Source organism: Hemitrygon akajei, chromosome 11 (genome assembly GCF_048418815.1).
Source record: "Hemitrygon akajei chromosome 11, sHemAka1.3, whole genome shotgun sequence".
In the NCBI taxonomy this organism is placed as follows: domain Eukaryota; kingdom Metazoa; phylum Chordata; class Chondrichthyes; order Myliobatiformes; family Dasyatidae; genus Hemitrygon; species Hemitrygon akajei.
In genome coordinates, this window is record NC_133134.1 from 141124101 (window position 1) to 141147645 (window position 23545).

The 23545-nt window shown below is 37.1% G+C and overlaps 1 protein-coding gene across 3 annotated transcripts; it reads right to left on the minus strand.

The window, feature by feature from the left end:
• Positions 1-2485: 2485 nt before the first annotated feature.
• Positions 2486-23510, minus strand: LOC140736075 (YTH domain-containing family protein 1-like). Of its 3 annotated transcripts, XR_012100882.1 has the most exons (7): positions 23323-23510; positions 23088-23112; positions 22470-22549; positions 14352-15881; positions 9444-9483; positions 7781-7888; positions 2486-3594 (listed from the first exon to the last, which is right to left on the minus strand). XR_012100882.1 is itself a non-coding variant. In XM_073061813.1 (6 exons), the coding sequence occupies exons 1-6, from the start codon at positions 23347-23349 to the stop codon at positions 3551-3553; spliced, it is 1746 nt and encodes a 581-aa protein (XP_072917914.1). In that variant the 5' UTR covers positions 23350-23509; the 3' UTR covers positions 2486-3550. The 3 variants fall into 3 exon arrangements, 2 of the variants coding, with proteins under 2 accessions (XP_072917914.1, XP_072917916.1); XM_073061813.1 differs by lacking the exon at positions 7781-7888 and having other exon boundaries at positions 23323-23509; XM_073061815.1 differs by lacking the exons at positions 7781-7888; positions 9444-9483.
• Between the last annotated feature and the right edge of the window lie 35 nt (positions 23511-23545).

Sequence of the window (23545 nt, forward strand, 5' to 3'; positions counted from 1 at the left end):
TGAACAAAAAGAATGGGTTATCCCTTGAGGGGGAATATATCCCTGTGGATAGATTTGTTAGTTGGGGAGGGTTTAAACTTGTTTGGCTAGGGAATGGGAGCTGAAGTGATAGTTTGAGGATAGGGCTGTTTGAATACAGGTAGATACACCATGTAGAGTCTGTGAGAAAGGATAGGTAGCTGATAGGGCAAAATTGCAGTGGTAATGGTTGAAGTGTGTGCATTTTAATGCAAGTAGTATCAGGAACAAGGATGATAAACCTGGAGCATGGGTCAGTACATGGAACTACAATGTTGTGGCCATTAGAGACTTAACTGTCACAAGGGCAGGAACGATTGCTGGTTATTTTGGGGTTTAGATGTTTCAAAAGCAACAGAGGGGTAAAACTGGGGAGCATAAATTGGGAACAAATGTACTTGGGGAAATGCAAAGTTGTTTAGGGAGAACTTGCTGGGGCTCCTGGATAGGTGTGTCCATTGAGGCAGGGAAAGAACATCAAGTCAAGCAGAAACAAGCAGGTCATTTTAGGTTTAGGAAGCAAGAATTAAGACAGGGCTCTAGGGAGTTCCAAGGTAGCCAGGAAAGAGGTGAAGAATGGACTCAGGAGAGCTAGATGGGGCATGAGAAAGCCTTGGCACAGAGGATTTGAGAAAAGCCCAAGGCATTCTACTCATGTATGAAGCACAGGATGGCCACAGTGAGGGCAGGACCGATCAGAGAGAGTAGATGAAACGTATCTGGAGGCAAAGGAGGTGGGAAGGATCTTTAATGAATACCTTGCTTCAGTATTGATCAGTAAGAGGGACTTAGATGATTGTGAGAACAAAGTATGCTTGAATATGTTTATATTAAGAGGATGTGCTAGAGGCTTTGAGAAAACATTTAGTTAAGTCTGCAGGGCCAGATGGGATACACCCCAGTTTACCCCAGGAAGCGAGGGTTGAGATTGCTGTGTCCTAGGCGATGATCTTTGCATCCTAATTGGCCACGTGTAGTAATCAGATGATTGGAGGGTGCTATTCCTTTGTTCAAGACAGACATATGGGATAACCCTGGGAATTTTAGAACAGTTTTACTTCAGTAGTGGGCAAATTAGTGGAGAGGATTCTTAAGAGACAGGGTTTACAAGTATTTGAAGAAACAACCTGGTTATGGATAGTCAGCAGGGCTTTGTGAGGGGCAGGTCATGCCTCACAAGCCTGATTGAATTGAGCATGTGGTAAAAGTACATTAATGTAGGTAGACCAGTAGATGTGGTGCATATATGACTTTCAGTAAGGTGTTTAATCAAGGTTGGCCATGGTAGGCTCATTCAGAAAGTGAGGAGGCATGGGATCCAGGGAAATTTGGCTGTATGGAAACTGAATTGGCTTGTCCACAGAAGGCGGGGTGATGGTGGTAGTAGATGAGAATATTCTGCTCTGAGTTTGGCGACCAGTGGCGTTCAGCAGGGATTCCTGCTCTTTGCGATATTAATACATGACTTTGAAAACTAAGTTGAAGTTTGCAGATGACACAAAGGTTGGTGAAATTGTAGATATTGTGGAGAGTTGTTGGAGGTTGTAAAGGGACAGTGACCAGATGTAGAGGTGGGCTGATAAGTGGCAGATGCAGTTCAACCCAGAAAAGCGTGGAGTGCTTCATTTTAGAAGGTCAAACTTGAAGACAGAGTACAAGTTTAAAGGCAGGATTCTCAACAGTGTGGAGGAACAGAGGGATCTTGGATCAATGTCCATTCTTCCTTAAAGTTACTACACAAGTTGATAAGGTTGCTAAGAAGGCATATGGTGTGTTGGCCTGCATCAGTCAGGGAACTGAGTTCAAGTGCCACGAGGTAATGTTACAGCTCGAAACCCTGGTTACACCACATTTGGAATCTTGCATTCATTTTTTGTCACCTCATTATAGGAAGGATGTGGAGGCTTTAGAGAGAGTGCAGATATTTACTGGTATGCTCGACTAGAGAGCATGTCATAGGACTTCACTCTTTGGAGCAAAGGAGGATGAGAGGAGACTTGATTGTTGCGTACAAGTTGATAAGTGGCATAGATAAGAGTGGATAACCAGGAATTTTTTCCCAGATCAGAAATGGCTAATACAAGGGGACATAATGTTAAGATGATTGGAGGAAGGTACAGGGGGATATAAAAAGGTAATTTCTTTATACAGTGATGGATGCTTAGAATGCTCTGCCAGGATTGATGGTAGAAGCAGATACATTCTGGGTATTTAAAGAACACTTAGATAGGTACATGGATGATAGAAAATGGGCAGTTATGTAAGAAGGAAGGGTTAGATTGATCTTAGAGTATGTTAAAAGGGCAGCACAACATTGTAGGTCTGTACTGTGCTGTAAAGTTCTAGGCTCTATAACAGGAAACTGAATACTGTACAGATGTAATACAGCCATGATACCGACTAAGCCCATCCACCAATTACAAAGTTCTTGACTATTTCAGTTATTTGACATTACTTTCAAGAGAAATTTGCAAAACTTGAAGATTCAGAATTTAATGCAATTCATGTATAGGTATTCATTGCACATTTTTAACAATACGGTAAATCCAAACATAAATGGAAAGAAAGCTGAACATAACTGAATGGAGCCATGAAGAAGAAATCACTTGTGCTTGCTAAACAGATATTGTTTATTAAGGCTTGTATTCTCCTAGAGGAAAGAAAATCAACCCAATGATGTTCATTTACCTTACAGGCAATATTCCATAGACATAACTAAAATTGTCTAAATAAGTCTAAATGATAGTTTATTTCTTTAAATTGAGGTCCATTTTTATAACTAAGTTTAGAAGAGTTAATCGTTTGCTTCCTAATGATAGTAAAGTTCCTCTACAATAAACACGTGCAAGTTTCTGTGAACTAAAGCAACAGGCATGAGCACCGTTTCATGCTTTATCCAGTCTGCAGCAATTTCAATGGTTCCCTCATTTCACAGACAGTACAGCAAAGTACAGCTTTCGGACAGAAAATGAATCAAAGTATTTCATTTTGGAAGAATCAAGAGACGTTTGCATCAATTTATATTTTTTGAGACATCAACCATCATTTCCACTATTTGTTCCTACATTAAAGCTTAGCTTTACAGAAGGAAAAATAAAATGGCCGTGGGATTTTCATGAAAGAATGCAAATTAACAGCAGCTTGAAAAAAAGCTCAAAGTTAATGCACATCACCAAAAACTAGTAACGCTGAAAGCATCACATCATCCAAACTACAGAAGGCTGATGCAGTAATATTTCCTATAAAAGGAGCACAGAGTGCTCATCTTCCCAGGATTGCTAAACAAATGCAAGCTAAAGCTTCAGTGTAACAGAAGTTACCAGTGACTGCTACAGCATTTAGGTGCAAAATTACAAACAAAATGCAGACCAGTCTGGGCAAAAACAAAATCAAAAAACTGAAGAGTATTAAAAACATGATATAGCTTAATTCCCCTGCACATAAAGATATCACTGGAGCAGAAAGCTTTGATTTTTCATTCTGATGCTGGAATCACAGCACCAGCTTTTTTCAGTTTTTTTTAAATAATTCATCAAGTCAAATGTTTTCTTATCATTTGTTTCGATTCAGGCGCTCCTGCAGAGAAAGAAAAAAGTTATTTTTGTAAAGGCAAAAGGAATCCTTCTCTTTAAACCTACATTTCATACAACATACTAACAATTCTGTTAGATTTTCAACTGTATTTCATAATCCAGCAACAAAAATTGACTTTTCTTGTCCTCTTGCTTACCATTTTAAAATACAAACACCAATTCTTGTCACTATTTCAATCAATTTATAATCATGCATTAATTCATAGTATTACAAAGACTTGTTTTAATCAAGTTAATTTAATAATTTGCTGGGAAGTGAAAATAAGAACAATATACTGCAGTTGACTGGAACTCTAGTCAAAAAGAAAAACACAATAGGTTGTGAACCAAATCTCCAACTCAAAAGAGTATGTTTAGCTAATCCATATTCAGATAATGATCCAAAGCCAGCAATGCTTGCAGAGTAGTTCACAGGATGCCAGTCCTTTTCAAAATTACTCACATTACCAATTCTAATATGCTCCTTCTTACCTACCTTGTGCAATGTGAAAATCCCACACCATACATCTCATCAGCTCTTTACAATTTACAGATTCAACATGTTTTTAAAATAAACTGCATAGTAACCCTGATGTTCTCATATCAGTACAGCCCTACATAGGGACATCACAAATTCACGAATGTGCTGAAGCTGTATCCGCATAATTATTATCAATTAAGATTGGGCCAAAGGGAGAATATGCAGCTAATAAGTTTCAGTTCCTTGGTGGATTCCACAACAAAATTCGTTTTGTTTGGGACAACCCTACATGCAGCATTATGTTGCCCCTTACCTCCCAAATGAGAGCATCAGAGATGTAATGAAATACCTCAGCAAACCTCTTAAAGGCTATGTTATCATTTATAAAGTTGACTAAATACACTTGGAAGTCTTGATATTTATTTGCAATATACTACTATAGATTTAGTTTGCACTACACGTTATTTCAATATGAACATTGGGGAATATCGACTGAGATATACATAGATCAATCAACAGGCAAGTCTGTAACTGGGCTATCCTGGCCATGGCCAATGCACACCAAGCAGTGCCAATTTCTATAGATTTCCAGCTATCACTCTGGGAAATATACTGGCTGAGCCCACACTAAGTATGATAGTCCCTTGCAATGGATGGAAGAAATCAGCTGCTGGGTGAAAGCCAATCAGAGCTATTAATTTAACTTGAATACTTTATTTTTATTATCAGAATTTTTACTATTAAAAAGCAATGCATATGTATTCTGTATGTTCTGTATACTTAAAAATGTCAAGGCATTCATATTAACAACAATGACTTGATGTGGGGGTAGCAGGCCTTTTAATCAGGGCTGCTGGCCAGTTATTCTGGAAAAATCCTCTGAGTGGAAGACTACACCCCAGATGAGAATGTTGTAGAAGCATGGTGTAGAAGCATACAGCTAATGTTTTTAGTATTTTCAAAAAAGCCACTGCATTACAAAATAGATCACAACTCTGTGGGGAATAAATTAGCTTTCAATATTTCCCCACTAAAATTCCAATCTGCACCGAATACACAGAAGACCAATTCCCACCGAATGTATAATACAACAGTGGGGAAGGGGTTATCCCTGTAACTTTCACAGATCTATCCAATTAAGCAATTGGGGCCAGACCACCCGAAGATGATGAAGTGCAATCTAAGCATTGCCGAAAACAATTTGACTCTATAAATAAATCAATTATTGTGTGCCCAACATATAATACATTATTACAACATTAATTTTAAATGTCTTTCTATCCCAAACAAAAGCCTCAGATTTGCAGTTCAAGGTTAAAAATATTTAGGGTTACAAAGGAATTGGAATTTTTTGCCTTGGAATAAACAGCTGTTCTCTCCACAAGATTATTACATCCATATTCTCTACTCCATGCTCCCCAAGGCCAAATTAACCCTTTACCTACTCCTGCTCTTCTAAGACTCTTTTTCCATTTTCCTAAGAGCAAAGTCCTCCTACCGCCAAACTAGTAGGTGAAAAGCCAAATTTTAAGGGTAGAAATAGCGTAGAAAACTTTAGTGTAATCTTTCGGTTAAATAAGCATTATTTCAAGAAAATTACCTGCTCTGCCAATTATTACCACTGGATTTTTCCCACTGAAACTCTCAACTGGAATGATTTATGAGAAATGAAATATTTGTGATATTAGAACATCTTCCCTTTCTAGAACAAGAAAATAAAGGGTCTACCACAATGGAGATTATACCAACATGTTTTATAATTGTGCTAATATGTGATTTCTTGAAATTCTCGGTACTTTTTAAGATACAGGGATAGAGATGAAAAAGCTGTCAAAGCTTCAGTTTTCTTGTTCTAGACTATAACAGGCAGAATAAGAGCAAATACCATGTGTGCTTCAAAAGAAAATAGGGGTAGGGTTGGAAATTAATGCAATCATAAATGCAAGAAAGTGGCACAGGGAATAGGCTGTGGAACTCAAGTTAAAATAAAAGGGTAAAAGACAGTGGTGGAGACATTTTGGCTTGAATCAAAACCCTGTGAAGAAGACCATAATAGAACACAAACCAAGAATTTCTCACTGTTCCAACCGATTTAATAAACTTAGCCCACAGAATGATAGCAAGCAGGGAAGTATAGAATATAGGAAACAAGTACCATATTAGTTTCTTAACTCCATCCCATCAATGAAATCATAGTAGGTTATTAACTTGATTTCACTGACCTCCCTTTGCTTGGAATTTTGAGGTCCTGGCTGATACATTCTACCTTAAATCTGTGTAAGGAACAGTGTCATGACAAAATTAAGACACCATTGCCAAAACTTTAAAGATATTATCTAACTATTTGTACAACATCTGTAGTCTTTAGAATGATGTGCCCCTACAGAAGCCCTCAACTAGTTGGAAATGTCTATCCAGCCATGTGCCAAGATGCAGTTTAAATTTAAAACCAGATTTCTGAATGCCCTAAACATGGAAACTAGGTTATAGCTTACTGTGTTTAGCATACTTTGACTTTTGTTTAGATTACAAAATTCACACTTTGTAAATGAAATATTGCTCAGCTGTTTTAATAAACTTACTATAAACTCTGCTCACTTGGGAACTAATGTGGCCAATAAAGAGTCGCAGACTTCATGTTGTTTCTACTTTCACAAATGCACTTCAATCTTCTGGATTTTATTTCAGATTTCCAGCATCCGGAGTATTTTATAATATTGCTAGATTGAATTGTCTAAATCCTATAGAAATCGGTGGTAATCAGACCTTTCTATTTGTTGGATTATTTATAAACCAGTTTTCCTTTGTATACCTAATTATTCTTTTTGGAAATTTGGGGGAAAAAAAGCTGTTAATTCAATGCCTAGGTCAAAAATCAACATGCTGCTGGTTTCAGAAAAGTTGCTTCATTTATACTGCTCAACAATGCCCAAATGAGAGGCAATTCTACTACAATCCATCCTTATCTGGCAAATCAATTGAGCTGTAAATGCCATTATTCTGTCCTACTAGAATTCAATTTAACAGAAATGTTTTTTTGGGGAAAACTGAAAAGGAACTGGAATGGAAGCAAGATGATAAAATGAAAGACAAATGTAGCAATATTACCGGTAATACATTTAAAATAGGGACAATTTCCTATCCTGCATCCTACTTTTTAAATCTGTGAAACAAATATAGCTTTATTTCCTACTGCCTGAAAATTGGCATAGGCATGTCCTCTTCTTTAGATTGAAATTAAATGTCAATGCACCCAGAGAACGGGTCAAGATATTACACAGCTTTTCAAAAAAAAATGTAAGGGTTATTTGCTAGATTTTACGCTGCAACTAGTTCAGCTGCACCAATTATGTACATAACCCACAAAAACCCCAAGAAAGTCTTCCACGAATTGACATTTACTTCGCATCTTCACTGTTCTTGGGAACTGGCTGTGTAAAACTCCAAAATAATGGAATCTCTTTCAAAAGATATATAGATAATGCCAAACTATGACTAACATATGCAGATTTTATTACATGGTGTGTGAGGTCTAACACACTGATTTAGTGGAAAACAGGAGCAACCATTCCAATTTTCCACAAGTAGCTAGGCAAAACATAGGGTATTAAGTTTGTTCTCAGTCTCCACCTTGGCACCTAGTTGGAATTTATCACTCTGATTGATGAATCCTTTGTTGCTCTAGATTAAGTTTTCTATTGACGCTTACCAGAGATCTTTGGAGCAAAACTTGAAGAGGATGAGGACTGATGCAGCCGTTCTGATGCAGCTCATTCTCCCTGAAGCTTGGATGACTGTGCCTTCATAGGAACGGTGGCTGGAAGGGGAAGAGGAGTGGGATGACTTTGAGCACTTGCCGGCCAGAGGCAAGTCAGACACTGATGCTTCAGCCATCTTGGATTTTGTGATCTAATGCAATCTTTGAACCATTTCCCAATTTTATTTCCCTTGGAAAGTTTGACAGTTCACATGAGGCTACATTGTGGTCATGTAATAATAGTGTAATAATCACTAAGTTCAATGAAAGGCCAGAACAGAATTAATTAGAAATAAAGCCATGGCCACAATGCCAAAGACAGATGGGCATGGTACAATCGATCCTCTCACACTCATGATAGTTGCAAGATCATACCCGTTTTCAATAGAAGAAAGAACTGAGGAGCAACAGCGTGGGGAATGAAATAAAGGATATGAAAACAAAATGGGTCACGAATGGGACAGACATCCTAAAACCTCCCACCATATGAGTACTGGCTTTGGATCATTACTAAATTTTATGGAGGAAACAAAAAAATAATTAACCTTATTTTTCATACTTGTTCATGATCTGAATATTGTTATATCAATACAAAAGTTAGCTTCAATAGAACAAAAAGTTTATAACCAATGTTGAGAATGCCTAAGATGTCAGTGTAACCAAAATCAAAGTTTACAGTGCAAATACGTACAAATATAGTGATTATCTAAGCTTTGCATGACAAGATTCAGATATAACAATTCACAGAAAATCTAGTTACTGACTTGTGAAGAATAACACTGCTGTATTTTAACCATAGAAATGCAGAGAAGCATGTATGTAACTGTACTAGGTAAAGGAATTTTATTAAGATTGATAAGTACAATTGCACAAAGAACTTACTAGAACATTTATGCTTCATAGATTAGAATAACGGTAAAAATTAAACATTTCAATGTTTTATTCAAGAATGCTTACAGCAAGCTTTTGTTCTCATTCTTGTTTACTGGTTCTTATCTTGGTTGCCATTTTAGTCACATATTCAAAGACATAATGTAAATCTGGCCCTCAGCTTTTTCTTTACAAGAGAGTGTAGCACTCTAGATCAATCTGAAATCAGACTTTGACCATGTAAGATTCTAGGCAAAAACCCTGAATTATACTCTGCACTGGAAAAGGCCATAGGCTTGGTGCAAGGAAGAATGATAGTTTATTCTAAAATCATCTGACATTATCATAGCACAGGCAAGGAATATAGTTTAGCAGCTAGACATGGTCCAAGAGATACCAAAACAATAGGAAAAAAGAAAAATGTGTGGCCAGATTTGCAAATCAGAAGCATGAACTCAAAGAAATGTCCAAAGTATAAACAATTTTCTTATTTTAATGTTTGAAATGGTTGTATGTTACATTTCTTTATATGGTAACTTTTATATGGGATCATTTTATACTCTTCACTCATGTGCTAGCTGTTTTCCTAAATCTATCCCAAGCCCTAGGCAGTCTCTAAGTTTCTACAGTCTGGTCTGAGTATGATTAGCTTTTTGTTACAAAAGGTATATACATGTAAACCAAAGCCACCAAATTACTACAAGTTTCCCCCCAAAACACTAATAAATTCTTTTATAATATTTACCTTGTAAATAATGAGAAGCCACTGGTAGAGAAACCTTGTCCTGAAAATTTAAAACAAAGAGGCAATATCTATTTGATTTGTTAACATACTATTTATGACAGAAGTAACATGTTAATTCACTTGTCAATGCAAACCCCCTCAATGATTATTCATAACACTAAACTCCCAACAGATTCTCTCTAAAAATGCCTAAGGAATTCAGTAAAATGCTATTATAGGACCAAATTAGGAAGAAAGGGAAAACCCTGTATTGAGTCACTGTGGGCCAAATGGCTTCTTCCTGTACTGAGTCATTTTACCAGATTATTATTTTGAATTAATGCATTATGTTAATTTAAAAAATGGTAACCTCCCACTTCAAATTTGCCATCCTGATGGGAATTAATATTTTCATGAATCAGAATGGATACACCACCCATAGGGTCAGAGTCAATGTGCTTGTTTGTCTAATGTAAAGAAAATCCTCTTAGATGATCCAGCCAGGATCTGCACATTGCTAGCAAAAGGGACATAAAAGTTTAATATTTTAGTTAATCAAGCTCTGATAAATGTGAAGGATGTGTTTTAAATTCCTTTAAATTAGAAAATAAAGGAAACCAGGGTCACTACAATCTCTACTGACTACATTTTAATGTCAAATGGCTCTGACCACCAGAATATGCTTGTTTTGCAATAACCACTTTGTGTACTCAAGTGAGTAGCACAGCAGTTAGTGCTGTTCCCTCAAAGCACAAGACACCCAACCACAATCCAGAATTTGTATGTCTCCACATACTGTTCTCCACATGAGGCATCAGCAAGAAGAGGCAAAAGCTCTTGGCAAGTTTCTTTCTTTGTTTGTTAGTGCAGTAAAAAGGGGTCCAGAGTCAGTGGTGTGTTCTTTATGTCAGATGTGGGTGGGAAATCTGGGAGACCTCCAGCTTCCCTAATAGTGACATCTGCACGAGATTCATCCACATCTTACCGAATGCGTTAAGGAACTGGAACTGCAGCTGGATGACCTACGGCTCATACAGGAGAACAAGAAAAAGATAGATAACACTTGCAAGGTGGTAGTCACCCTTAAGAAGCAGGAGGCAGGTAGCTGGATGACTGTCAGGAGCAGGAAAAGGAACAGGCAAACAGTGCAGAGTACTTTTGTGGCCATTCCCTTTCATAAACAAGTATATCACTTTGGAGTAAACACGAGGAAATCTGCAGATGCTGGAAATTCAAACAACAACACACACAAAATGCTGGTGGAACACAGCAGGCCAGGCAGCACCTATAAGGAGAAGCACTGTTGACGTTTCGGGCCGAGACGGTGACAGTGCTTCTCCTTATAGATGCTGCCTGGCCTGCTGTGTTCCACCAGCATTTTGTGTGTGTTGTTGATATCACTTTGGATACTGCTTGGTAGGATGACCTGCTGGGGAAAAACACAGCTATCACTAGCAGTGTCTGGCTCTGTAGCTCAGAATGTAAGAGTTTCAGATTTCTGGGATCTCTCCTGGGAAAAGTATGACCAGTACAAAAAGGACAGGTTGCAGCTGAACTCAAGGGAAACCAGTATCTTTACAGGAAGATTTACTAGAGTTGTTGGGGAGGGTTCACACTAGCTAGCCAGTGGGGTGGGAACCAGAGTGATAGGTCAGTTCCCTATGGAGGTAAAGCTTGTCACTGGGAAATGAAACAAAAAGCCTTATGTATGTTTGAGGCAGAAGTTGATAGATTCTTGATTAGCCAGGGCATAAAGGGGTTCAGGAGATTGGGGCTGAGAGGAAAAATGGATTGGCCATGATGAAATGTCAGAGCAGACTCCATGGGCCAAATGACCTAATTCTGCTCCTACATCTTATGGCGTTAGATCTCTGCCCTGCATACGAATTTCTCTCAATTCACTTCCTATGTACTATGAGCCTACTGTCATTTAATCAAAGGTAAAAACACATAAAATGCTGGAGGAACTCAACAGGCCAGACAGCATCTAAGGAAAAGAGTAAATAGTCAATATTTTGGGCTGAGATCTTTCATCAGGACTGCTCATTTAATCAAACATTGTTTCTAATTGGCAGGAGGGGAATATGAAGAGAAGCTTAAAAAAAAACAAACCACACAAGAAGACTGGTTACCACTAGGAACTCCTTTTCCACAAGGTGATGAAAACAGGAGCCAATCAAGGACTTTAAGCGAAATTGGAAAAGTGCTTGATCACAAATAATTTTTGGGTACTGAGGAATAAGCAGGCAGAGTTGATCATTCAAACAGCTTTCTGTGAGGTGATGATTCTATGAATTCATTCTTTAACTGCTCACAGGCCTACAATTTGCAAATATTTATTATCATCCCTAGTTCTAGTTTTCTCAACACACTTCACCCACTCCTCTTGCTGGTCATTACATTTGAAACCTGTGGAATTCCCAGTCTAAACCTTCCCTCATTTTCTTATTGAAAACTATTTCATCCAAGATGAATTATTCCTACACATCAATGGTCAATTTGTATTTATTTGATGTGAAAACAAATGCCAATAAATTCAGCTCAATTTTATACATTAACATAAATTTTATAAATCAATAAAATTAAATAAATTGCTCTGCAATTTTGGACAAGAAATGAAAGACATTGCAGGACCAAGTTATGTCCCAACCAAAAATGAACAGCTTATCTTAGTCAGGCCAGACTGCACCATCAGATATTCCAGCATCATCTATTCTTGTGTCAGACTGCACATATACTTTCATTTGGATTCATATTGTTCATTAAAGAATTTTCTTAAAGCTTCAAAAACTCTGATGTTATTTTTCATTTATAATGATCAATAACTTTTAAGAAGCAAGTCCAATCAATGGTTTTAGTAAACTTGTAATCAGGGCAGAGGTATGAACCTTACTCTTGGCTTTTGTACTACTCCATTGCAAAGTTCGTTTGTTATGTGCCATGTCGTGTGACATAGGCAATCATGGTGTTTCCACGACCATGATTGTTCTTGGCAATTTCTTCTACAGAAGTGGTTTGTCACTGCCTTCTTCTGGGCAGTGTCTTAGTAGATTGCAAAGTAGACAACGAAAAACAAAAAGCTACACTTTCAAACTACTCAATGAACATCATGCTTGGAAGGCACAAAAAAGGCAGCTAATTCAAATATTAGTGTATCATCATACAACTGTTTACAGTGAAATAATTTAACTGGCTGAACACATACTTTGCTCTCAGAAATCAGAAAAGTTAGATGCACACCACAATGTTGGTTATGTGCAAAGATCAGCTGCATGAACAGTGCAAGCATGGGCCAAACAATAAACTATCATGTCCATCCGCATGGCAACCTGGACATGTCTAAATTTGTAAGAAACAGTGGACCAGATGTTCATCTTCACCATCTTCATGATAATGCGCTGGATCAGTCTAGACTACATTCCTTTACAAAACCCTAACCCAATATTTAATGAAGGGATGTCCAGGCACTTTCTCAGAAAGAGTGGCAAACCACTCCTAAAGATTAATGACCAGATGAAGGCAAAAGTATGTTCCAATGTTTCAAAACACTCCCATCATAAAAACATACCTAAGCACAAAGATTTTATTACTGTAGTTGAGCATGTACAAAATAGATGCAAGTAATTCACCCAAATGAAATAGCTTTTACTAGTAGAGTGAGGGGAAAGGACTGCTGATGAAAATTCACTAGAATTTGAATACTTCATAATTGACCAAGTTTTCAAAGAGTAATCAATAACAGCTACTTAACATAATACTAGAAAATCCCCTCATATGGGAAAAACCACTAGAGTATCCAGAACTTTAAAATGGATATTGTGATTTAGATTGTGGTTTCACAATTTCATTTATTCACATTTAATCCACTTAAGAGGTTTCAGGAAGTGGGGAAGATGAGAGGTGGAGATGGGTGCTGTTCCAAACAATCCCCAATGGACACAGTAAATTGTGTATAACTTAAATATTCTCAGTTCTTTCATCTTGCTTACTATTGGACAATCAAACCGGATTCTTACCTCACAATGCATTTTTAAGAACTTTCCTCCAATGAAGGACTGCATTGTTAAGTTTATTTTTGTTATTTCCCCATACCCACTTTTAAACATTGTTAAAAATGCCTGGAGTTTATCTGATTTTAAAGAAACAAATGGGGAGAAATTTGTCTTTGAACAGAAGAGCTGTCCCATTTGAACTGAACTTGTGGCACCAAGTGTAAGCGGCAGCTAATACACTTACAGACTTAGCTCAACTGACCAAATGATGGACCTTTAGAAAATTACTTACCCTACATAGCCGAATGGATGCACTTTCTAAACGTGGCTAATTTAAGAATTATGTGAATACATCAAAAAGATGTTTTAATGTCATTGATTTTTAAAGCTTTTGCAAATTATGTACTATCAATTTCCACAAACCCAAATACAATTTTTATTCAGTATGAACAGTGTACTAATGTGACAGAGTGCAGCATTCATGTAGCTATTTTTGCATCTACTGACAACTACTCAGTTGAAGCAATTAGGGTTTATCTTCTAAATGGCATCCATCCAAACAAAATGTTAGTATTAACAATATACCAATAATATATCTTAGGTGATCACATTCTCCACTCTGAAATCAAATCCACAATAAAATTATTGGGATAGGGGAAAGAATAGGTAGGGCGATAGTGTTTCTTGCTAACTTATGCAAAATAGCAGAAGATACACTAATCATCTTGCATATATACTGAATGACAACACTGGCCAGAGTGTTTTGATTATAATTGCACGCCAAATTTATTGGTAAACAGTTCTGTATTATTTTTCTTGTCTCTACAATATTGTTCAGTGAAATGTATATAATAGATTCAATGTTTACAGCCCAAGAGTAAGTTTACTGGCATTTGAAACAAAATCATGTGCGCATAAATACCACAACAGGACTCACCTTACGTACAACTTCCTCCTCTTCCTGGCGCTTTTCATAATGTGAAAAGTCATCAAAAATTGAGGTGGTATGCTTGTAAGTAGCAATAATTTTGAGCACTTGCTTGGCTTTTTCTAAAGGAACCTCCTGTGTGTCTCGAGAGTTAGTGACTGGCTTATTATCATTGTTTTCCAAACGGATATGCCTCAGCTGGTTATTAGGCACATCCTTTACAAAGATCCACTTAACATCAAATTTTCCTTTCCACTTGTCCTGTGACCAAACTCCAGCACATGTGCCATAGTCCACTGCTGATTTCATTTCTGCAACTCCACAAAAATGTCCACTGCCATTTACACTGAATAGTAAGTAAACAGGACCCTTGCCAGCCAGCGAGCGATATGCACTGTCCAAGCGTTTATTGCCATGTTCTGTACTGCACCAAATGGAGTACTTGATAGAACGATGGATGTCATCCTCAGAGTAGCTCTTGATAATAAACACTCGACCATTTTTGACATTCCAGTCAAAGTCTTTTGGATTATAGCTGTAAGCAGCCTTCAGTTTTTCAAGGACAGGATGAGTCTCATTGCTTGGTGGAGAGCTAACTGGTACATTACCCAGAGAGTTGTTTTCATTACCAGGTCCATTATTTTGACCAAATGCTGCACCTCTGTTGCGAGGGGCTATCCAACGATTCTGTGGGGGTTGCTGAGGATTCTGAAATGGTTGCTGTGGAATCTGCAACTGCTGAGTTGGAGGGGGCTGAGTCAATTGCTGCTGAGGAACTACCTGAGTAGTAGGGACCTGATTAGGTGGAGGAGCTTTTGCTACAGGTCCTTTATTATCCCACGTACCAATATCCATATTGTGTTTTATAGGAGGTGGAGGCAATGCAGAACTTCCCACTGCTGCTCCAGTCTTTGGTTTTAGTTTTGGTTGAGGCTTGGCTGGTTTACTTGCAATGGCAGCCCATGACGTTGGCTTTGGAGCAGATACACCCACTGTTGAGCCATTTCCAGGTGCTGCATTAGTTATCCCTGGGCTATTCACCACAGACCCCACTGTCTTCACACCTGATGAGGTCACAGCTCCACCAATCTTTAATCCAACCATCCCTTGTTCAATGCTATTCATGCCTGGGGCTTTATTCAAAGTATCATTTGGAAACCCTGCCTGTCCATCTACTATTGTCCCACCCAAAGAACTAGGTGGGTAACTATAGCTACTGCCATATGCTGAACTTGGTGTTTGTTGTCCCTGAGACCCGCCTGTCCCCCAAGCAGAAAACCCGGGATTTTCAGGAAAAAAGTTGAACCTATGTTGATTTAAATATGGAGTGCTCCCTAGGCCCCCAGGTTGACCAAACACAGCATCATGCATGAAATGATGGTCTCCGTTGCTCAGTTGTCCATATGTTGTTAAGTATGGAATAGGAGGATCACCACCAGTGGACCATGGTGCTGCTTCACTAAGAGAATAGGAAAATCCAATGGAAGGAGCATAATAGCTTGACAGATATGGATCAGTCATTGAAGGGTAGCTGTTATTCTGTTGATTAAAAAAAAACAAAGATTATAGATCCATGCCACAATCCATGCACTTAACTATTCTCCCATTTTAACTTAGCTCAACTTAATCCAACTGATTAATTTGAAGTTCTTTAAGATTGTAATTGGTTGCAGAATTTAGATTTTATTGAACATTTGGATAAAAATACTATTTAAAGATATAATTAAACTTCTGACTTTCTATCATACCCATCACCTGACTGCAGAAATATACCGGCTTAGTACTAAAAGCACATGGAATCCGTTAATGTAAAGAGTTTAAACAGCAAATCTGTGATTACATTTGACTTCTAAATGGAAAGGAGCTATAATAAAAGAATGCAACACATCAGTAAAGAGTTTCCGGAAATAGTTAATGGTGTTTATCATATCCTGACCTCAAAATCCTTTAATACCTTAGAAAATTAACACATGGAGGAAAGTGTGAGTGAGAAAGTTGATAGCCTTTCACCCATAGATTCAAACTCAACCATAATCCATAATCTGAATATCAGCATCTGGCTCTCTGGGTGATGTTTTTCCAGGCTTTCTTTAAACTTGATCGGTTCATTAAAATGTATAAACTAATATGTAACGTAAGAAAATTAAAGATGTATAGGAGTATTAATCAAAATAGCAGTCAATAGTCCTAAAAGATCTACCAGTTGAGCACCAATGTCCTGAGAATACCAGATTATTGAAGATTTATTGTACCCATACCTAAAGGAGGTGCCACTACAAGTAACATGCCAAACAAAACATCCATTATAAAAAATTCTATTAACAACTTAAGAAATTGGATGGACATCACTTATTGAAAATACAGGTGAAAAATCATTTACAACACAATAATACTTTCAAAATAGTTGAGCTATCATTAATGACTTTAATTTCTCTTCTACAGGGAACATTTGACACTTGATAAGAAATATCAAGATCAAAATTATTGCATCTACATCCAGGTCTAATGTTTTAAAAATTAGCCCTAATCAGTTCCTATAAAAACCAATGAACATCCAATCAAATATTGACCAGCAGGAAAGGATACACACACACACACACGCTTTGATACAGTTAAACCAAATAATTTTAAGTAAAAGCCTAGTTGATTTTCCACCAATCAAAAGCATTAAAATTAATTCCCCGACTAGGATCAGCACAAGGGCTCAAATCTAGTATTTTACAAATTAAGATGGTTTAGCAAATGTTAAGAAATATAATAAAGTATCATATACACATCTGTCACTTTTGACAGATTACTTGTCCTCCTTCAGTAGCAACATGCTCTATCTAGGTAAACTGAGATCACAAAAAGATAGTATTTGCTCAGGATACATTGTGCTGATGGCACACTTGGTCAGGTGTAAATGAATTTGTTTATTCAATTTTTGCCCTATATAAATGACCATAAAATACCAATGACTGTCATACAAATGCAAACTGATACAGTATTGTTAATTTAGAAAAATCATCTGTTATGGAATCACCAAAACTATGAAACAGAAGGTAAACCATTTGGACAAATGTGCCTCTAGTAGGGTTAATAGTTTAACAGAAAATAGTTATTCCATTTTCATTTCTCAGCACTTCTTGGTAATCTCTTAAAGACATAAAATAATCATCAATGTTTTAAAAATGATTTTACATAGCCTTATGTTAAAGGCAAATTTACAATTGTACTGATTATGAAAGCTTATTCCTTAATGGTTACTGGACTGAATTTAAAACTCTCAGGAATGATCTCCAATCTGTGGAAACAATCCTGTTTGTATATTTTCTTAAAATTTACAAAGATTTTTTGTAAATCTTGAGCTATTCCATTCAGATCCTTCAACTTTGAAAATACAAAAATTGCAACTGCTGCAAGTATAAATTATAATAGAATATTGTTTAGTAAAAAGAACATTTCAGATCTAGGGTTTATTTTATATTTCACTGATCAGGTACAAAACTGTCTACTGGATAAGATATGCATATAAATATATGCTGCACCAATGTTAGGTTATACCTCATAATCTGCTAGCAACCCAGATTAGGCTTTCCCTCACTTCCCTAAATAATTATATAGATATCAGCTGAGTGAGTGTTCCTTCACATCTCTATGAGGTGCCATGGTGGCGTAGTGGTTAGCATGACTCAGGGTATCAGAGGACGGAGTTCAATTCTGTTGTCCTCTGTAAGAAGTTTGTATGTTCTTCCTGTGACCATGTGGATTTCCTCTGGATGCTCCGATCTCCTCTAATACTCCAAAGAAGTACCAGCTAGTAGGTTAATTTGTCATTGTAAATTGTACTGCAATTAAGCTAGCATTAAATAGGTGGGATTGCTGGGTGGAGTGGATCATTGTGTTGAAAAGGCCTTTTCTAAAGAAATCCAGTGCATTACATGGCCCACTTTTAAATACCGTGCTTGGCCAGGCCACAATAGTCTTTAACAGATATCCAAAAGCCAAGTGATCTGAGCCAACTTTTACTAAAAATAATTTAAAATGTGTATTTACATTTAGTTTAAAAGGAGAAAGAATACACATTTCACAAGTTAGGAGGAAGGAATTCATTCCACAGATAAGTATTTCTTGCAAAGTGCACATTTACTGTTGTAAAAGCTCCCTTCTGAATTGCTACTCAAGATCTAGCATTAGCATTTATATATTAGTTAAGTCAGAGTTTAGTATAGAGAGAATGCATGACCCACAAAATGTACCAGCTCAAGAGCGTGGGGTATTGTAGATAATGGAACACATGCGGATTGAAGAAACAGCAGGTCATTGTAATGTATTAAAGGACAATGGATGATCCATTTGCTCATACAATAGATGAGCAAAATACTGTGCCCAGATGGTGCTGAGCACCTTAAGTACAAAAGCAGATGCATCCACCAAGAGAAGTTCCATGACTCTGGCACCATGTTAAAATTCACTGATGAACTGATGAAACCCAAAGTGAGAATCTCAGACGACGATGAAGAGGTGTACAGAAGTGAGACAGATCAGCTAGTTGAGTGGTGTCCAACAACAATCCCTCACTCAAGATTATCAAGACCAAGTGAGTGATTATGGACTTCATGAAGGGAAAATTGGGAGAATACACACTAGTCCCCATTCAAGGTTCAGCAATGAAATGTACCCAGGCATCAACACCTCAAAGGATCTATCACAGACCGAACACTGATACAGTCACAAAGATGGCAAGCCAGCAACTCTACTTCTGTGATTACTAAAATCAAGGACATTTGAAATGTCTAAGACTCGCACAGATTTTTACAGATGTACAGTCAAGAGCATTCTGACTGGTTGCATCATGACCTGGTATGAAGCCTCCAATGCACAGGATGACAAGAGGCTGCAGAGGGTAGTAGATTCAATCAGTTCCATCACGGACACAACTGATTCCGCCATCAAGGTCATCCTCAACAGCAAGTACCTCAAGAAGGCTGCATCCATCATTAAAGGCCCTCACCATTCGGAGCACAACCTCTTCGCGATACCATCAAGGTGGTGGTTCAGGAGCCTTAAGACTCTCTCAGGGTTTTAGAAACAGTTTTTTTATCTCTCTGCCTTCATATTTCTAAACAGTCCATGAACACCAGCTCATTATTTGGGCTTTCCACTAGTTATTAACTTTTATAACTTAGTAACTTTTATGTCTTGCACTGTACTGCTACCAAAACAATAAATTTCACAGCATGACAGTGATAATAAATCTGATTCTGATTGACCGTGTATCAAAAATTAGTGACCATTTTTGAAATTCTTAAGTTACATAACATAAATTTCAGAGTTTAATACTCATTGGACACAAGACTAGCCAAAAAGATTTTCCAATTAATTTCTCAGTCATTTTGACAAACAGTGGCAGAATGCTATTCTAAAGCAGCTGCAAATTTCTACAAAATATTTTTTCTAAAATCCATAAGCATTCACAGTAATAAAAAGTGATTCATCTGCTCCACCATTTTAGGAAAATGTTCTGAAAATAGATTACTGCAGATATTTTTATATCACTATGAATTTACTTTCAGGATTGCTAATGTTATTCATAACCCATAAAACAGGAAACAGAAATCCAAACAATACAAGTAAAATGTAAAAGCAGTCCTTTCACAGCCTTTTTCAAAATACTGAATTAGAATGCAGGATTGATAATGGTAACTCATACTGTATCAATCAAGTTGTTCTGATCACAAAATGCAAAAATAGTAGCTAAAATATAACGAAGCAGAATATCTTTTTAATAATAAATTTCATATTATAAAGAAAAACTGTTCTTAATCAAGTTTATAGCTTAAGATCGATACTCACTGCTTTCTCTAGCCTTATGCTCAACTTTTCAAAAAAAATTGTATTAACCTGCTTTTCATGGCCTATGGTACATATACAACTAAGTTGTTCATTTTAAATGTGATTAATTGATTTGTGTTAACCAAAAGGCATTGAGAACAGGGCAGTCACAGTTACAAGTTAGGTCAGAGCTCAAACATTCTCACTGAATGGCAGAAAGATGCACGGGGCTACAGGTATACCCCTATATCTACAATTCCCCTCTATTAACCACTTCAGATTTAAAATTGTTGGGATTTCTTTCAGTTTTACCAAAATGACCTTTTGCTGCACAAAAACATTTCAGGAACATTTTAATAGTTAAGGAGCTAAAATTCATGGGCACAATTCTATTCAAAATTAAAGATGACTACTCTATAGCTATTATTTTATTCTATGGTCAGATTTTTAAAGTATACAAACGATTATGTAAGTATTAATCAAATAACCTAATGAATCTTTATTCTGAATATTAAAAAATTAACACAGGGTTAGCCAATGCATAATTTTCAGTTAACTCTGGGAACATTTGGAAGTTTACGAAACAAGCTTTAAGTCATCAACCATATCTAATAACATGAGCAATTCAAGTGTAAATAGCAGTAAGTACTTTTAACATCAACTCAATTGGAGCAATTAATAAATTTCTTTGAACTAGATTAAAATCAATTATAATCTATGTCATAATAAACGCAATTCATTACATTAAAGTAAAGAGGAAGTACTGTATACAGCAGACTCTTGAATGGGAGGTAAATTATCCAGTAAACAAGTGACATGAACTAGTTTGACCTCAAGTTTGATACTGAGTGTTAAGTTGGCTGATGTACTGGAAGGCACACCATTGTTGGTTACATTGCCCTGGAAGGAAGGAAGGAAATTTAGCTGAGGTTCTGGATTCCAAACACATCACATGACACCTGCTATTAATGCATGTTTAAGAATATTGGTCAGGTCTGGAATGAGGTAGACTGTTGATTTCCTCTAACAACAATCAATCAGTCTGTTGTCTTGTATGAGTCTTCCAGCAATTGGTCAAGGATCAACCGGAATACTCGGATGAAATATTTCAAGAACAATTGCTCAATGAGGCCACAGAAAGGAAATACATAAAAAAATAGCATGCATTATCTTTTTGTGAACTAGTAAAATAACTGAATTTTAAAAATCCAACATATTGGGGAGATCCAACAGGACCCGATTAAGTGATTTATAAACAGTAAATAGAATGCAATAGTTATTTGTCTACATCCAATGTGTGGCACTATGACAGAAGCACCACCTCCAACACAGTAAGTTACTTCAGAAGAATGAAACCATCCATTGCAAAACAACAAAGTACAGCGATTAGCAACATTCCATTAGCCGGATCCAAAAGAAAACCCAAATATTTTTGAATCATTGAATTATCAGGATTAATATACTATTAAAATAAAAATGACAATGCTGTCAAGGGAATCCAAATGCACACAAACTGCCCAGTTACTGAATGTGACAACTTTGAACATTCACGAGAATAAAATCTATGTAAAAGCTCTAACAGGAATTAACAGTTGTTCTTTGGGTACTTCACTTTATTTCTGAAATAAAAACACAAGTTGACTTTTTGTGTGCAGAAAATACTCCTAAGAATGTCTCCCAGAGAACTGGATGCATTTTTTGTGGGCACAATCGTTTAAAGTAAGAAAATACATGGTAGCATGACAATGCAAAATAAAACCATCACAATATTCAAATTGCATCAAAACATAATTACTGGTAGCAATATTAATAGTATAACTTTTCTATAATAAATAAAAATGAGCAGTTCTTTAATCCTTTAGTATGTAAGATTAAACAGGATGCACTATTTTTCAAATAATGCATATGGCTTCAAACGGCATTTAAACAATTAACTGTTTAAAGTAGCAAATTGGCACACATATAGAAGCAGTTTTTCCATCATATGAAATAGCTAATTTCATGTCAAAAATATAAACTTCTGTTTATATCCATTCTATATCTTAATATTACCATTAAATTTTAAACAAGAGCTATCACAAACACAATACAAAGGCATTTTCAGATCTACTAGAATCCCAATAATACACATTTAACTCTTCTAATTAATTCTACAGTTTTGTAAAGAACAATGTGCAAAAATCATCCAACTTTTTAAACTACTATAATCACTTTTCTATGAATTAAAAAAATATTTCCCCATTTATAACAGGTGAATTTGGCAGGTTGGGATGTCCCCAGATCTCTATATAAAATATGCAACAAACTCACTTGATTAGACTGGCTGCTTAGGTATGGCTCAAAATCGTTGTCGTGCACTGTATCCTTTTGATGCAACGAACCATTTTGCACTGCAAGTAAAACATTGCAATAAACGTCGATAGTTTCCATTTATCTTCAAGGGTTACAATTATACAAGTCACAACTGCAGGAAATCAACAGCAAAACAGATGAACAATTATGTCTGTAAAATTCCATGGTCACAGCGTTATTTGCAGCATTTTATTTTTGAGAACGGCATTTTGCTAAATAACAAAAGAAAAAAAAGTCTCATTTTATTTAGATTGGTGAAAGTAAATGCGCCTCACAACTTCTCATCCGAATAAAACATGGCAAGTACAAAGCAGAAGCCTATGATCTTTCCTTTGTATAATTCATCCAAAGCCAGGAAAACTTGGCCTTAACTCCTAACTTTACCCAACATTTCCGCCACATTTACTCTCAGCGTTATTGAAGACCAAAGATCACAGGAGACGGCAGAGACGGGAAAAGGAAAGGGAGATGAATCTCTCCTCAAAAAAAGAAAAATAGTAATCGTACATTCAGGATAACTTTATACTTTCTTTAAACCCATCTGCAAGAGCCCGGGCCTCCAGGCCAGCATCTTACCTTTATTCTCTTGTCCTTTTGCTCTCTGTTTAGGGCCACCGAGCAGACACACGGCAACAGCAACAGCAGCAGCAAAACGGGAAAGAGAAAAAAAAAGAATGTTAGTGCCGATTGCTCTGAACAACCCTTGGCCTCCACCGATGGAAGCGAGCCCGCGAATCCCCCCCAGTGAAGCAGCCAACAAGGGAAGGGGGGGGGCACAACAAAGACTCGGCCGCTTCCCGGCCCTGCCTACCTGAGGGTCAACGCTTGTGGCAGACATGCTTCATTAATCACCACTTGCACCCGCTCAGCTGCAGACGCGAAATCCAATGTGTTGTTGAGGCGCTGGGCTCGGAGAAGTAACCAAAGGCCGCAGTTTCCCCTCCACTTCAACTTGGCTCCTCGTACGGATTTCTCAGACGTTTAACCCAATGGCGACCATACTCAGATTCCGATGACGTAGTACGCATTCCGCG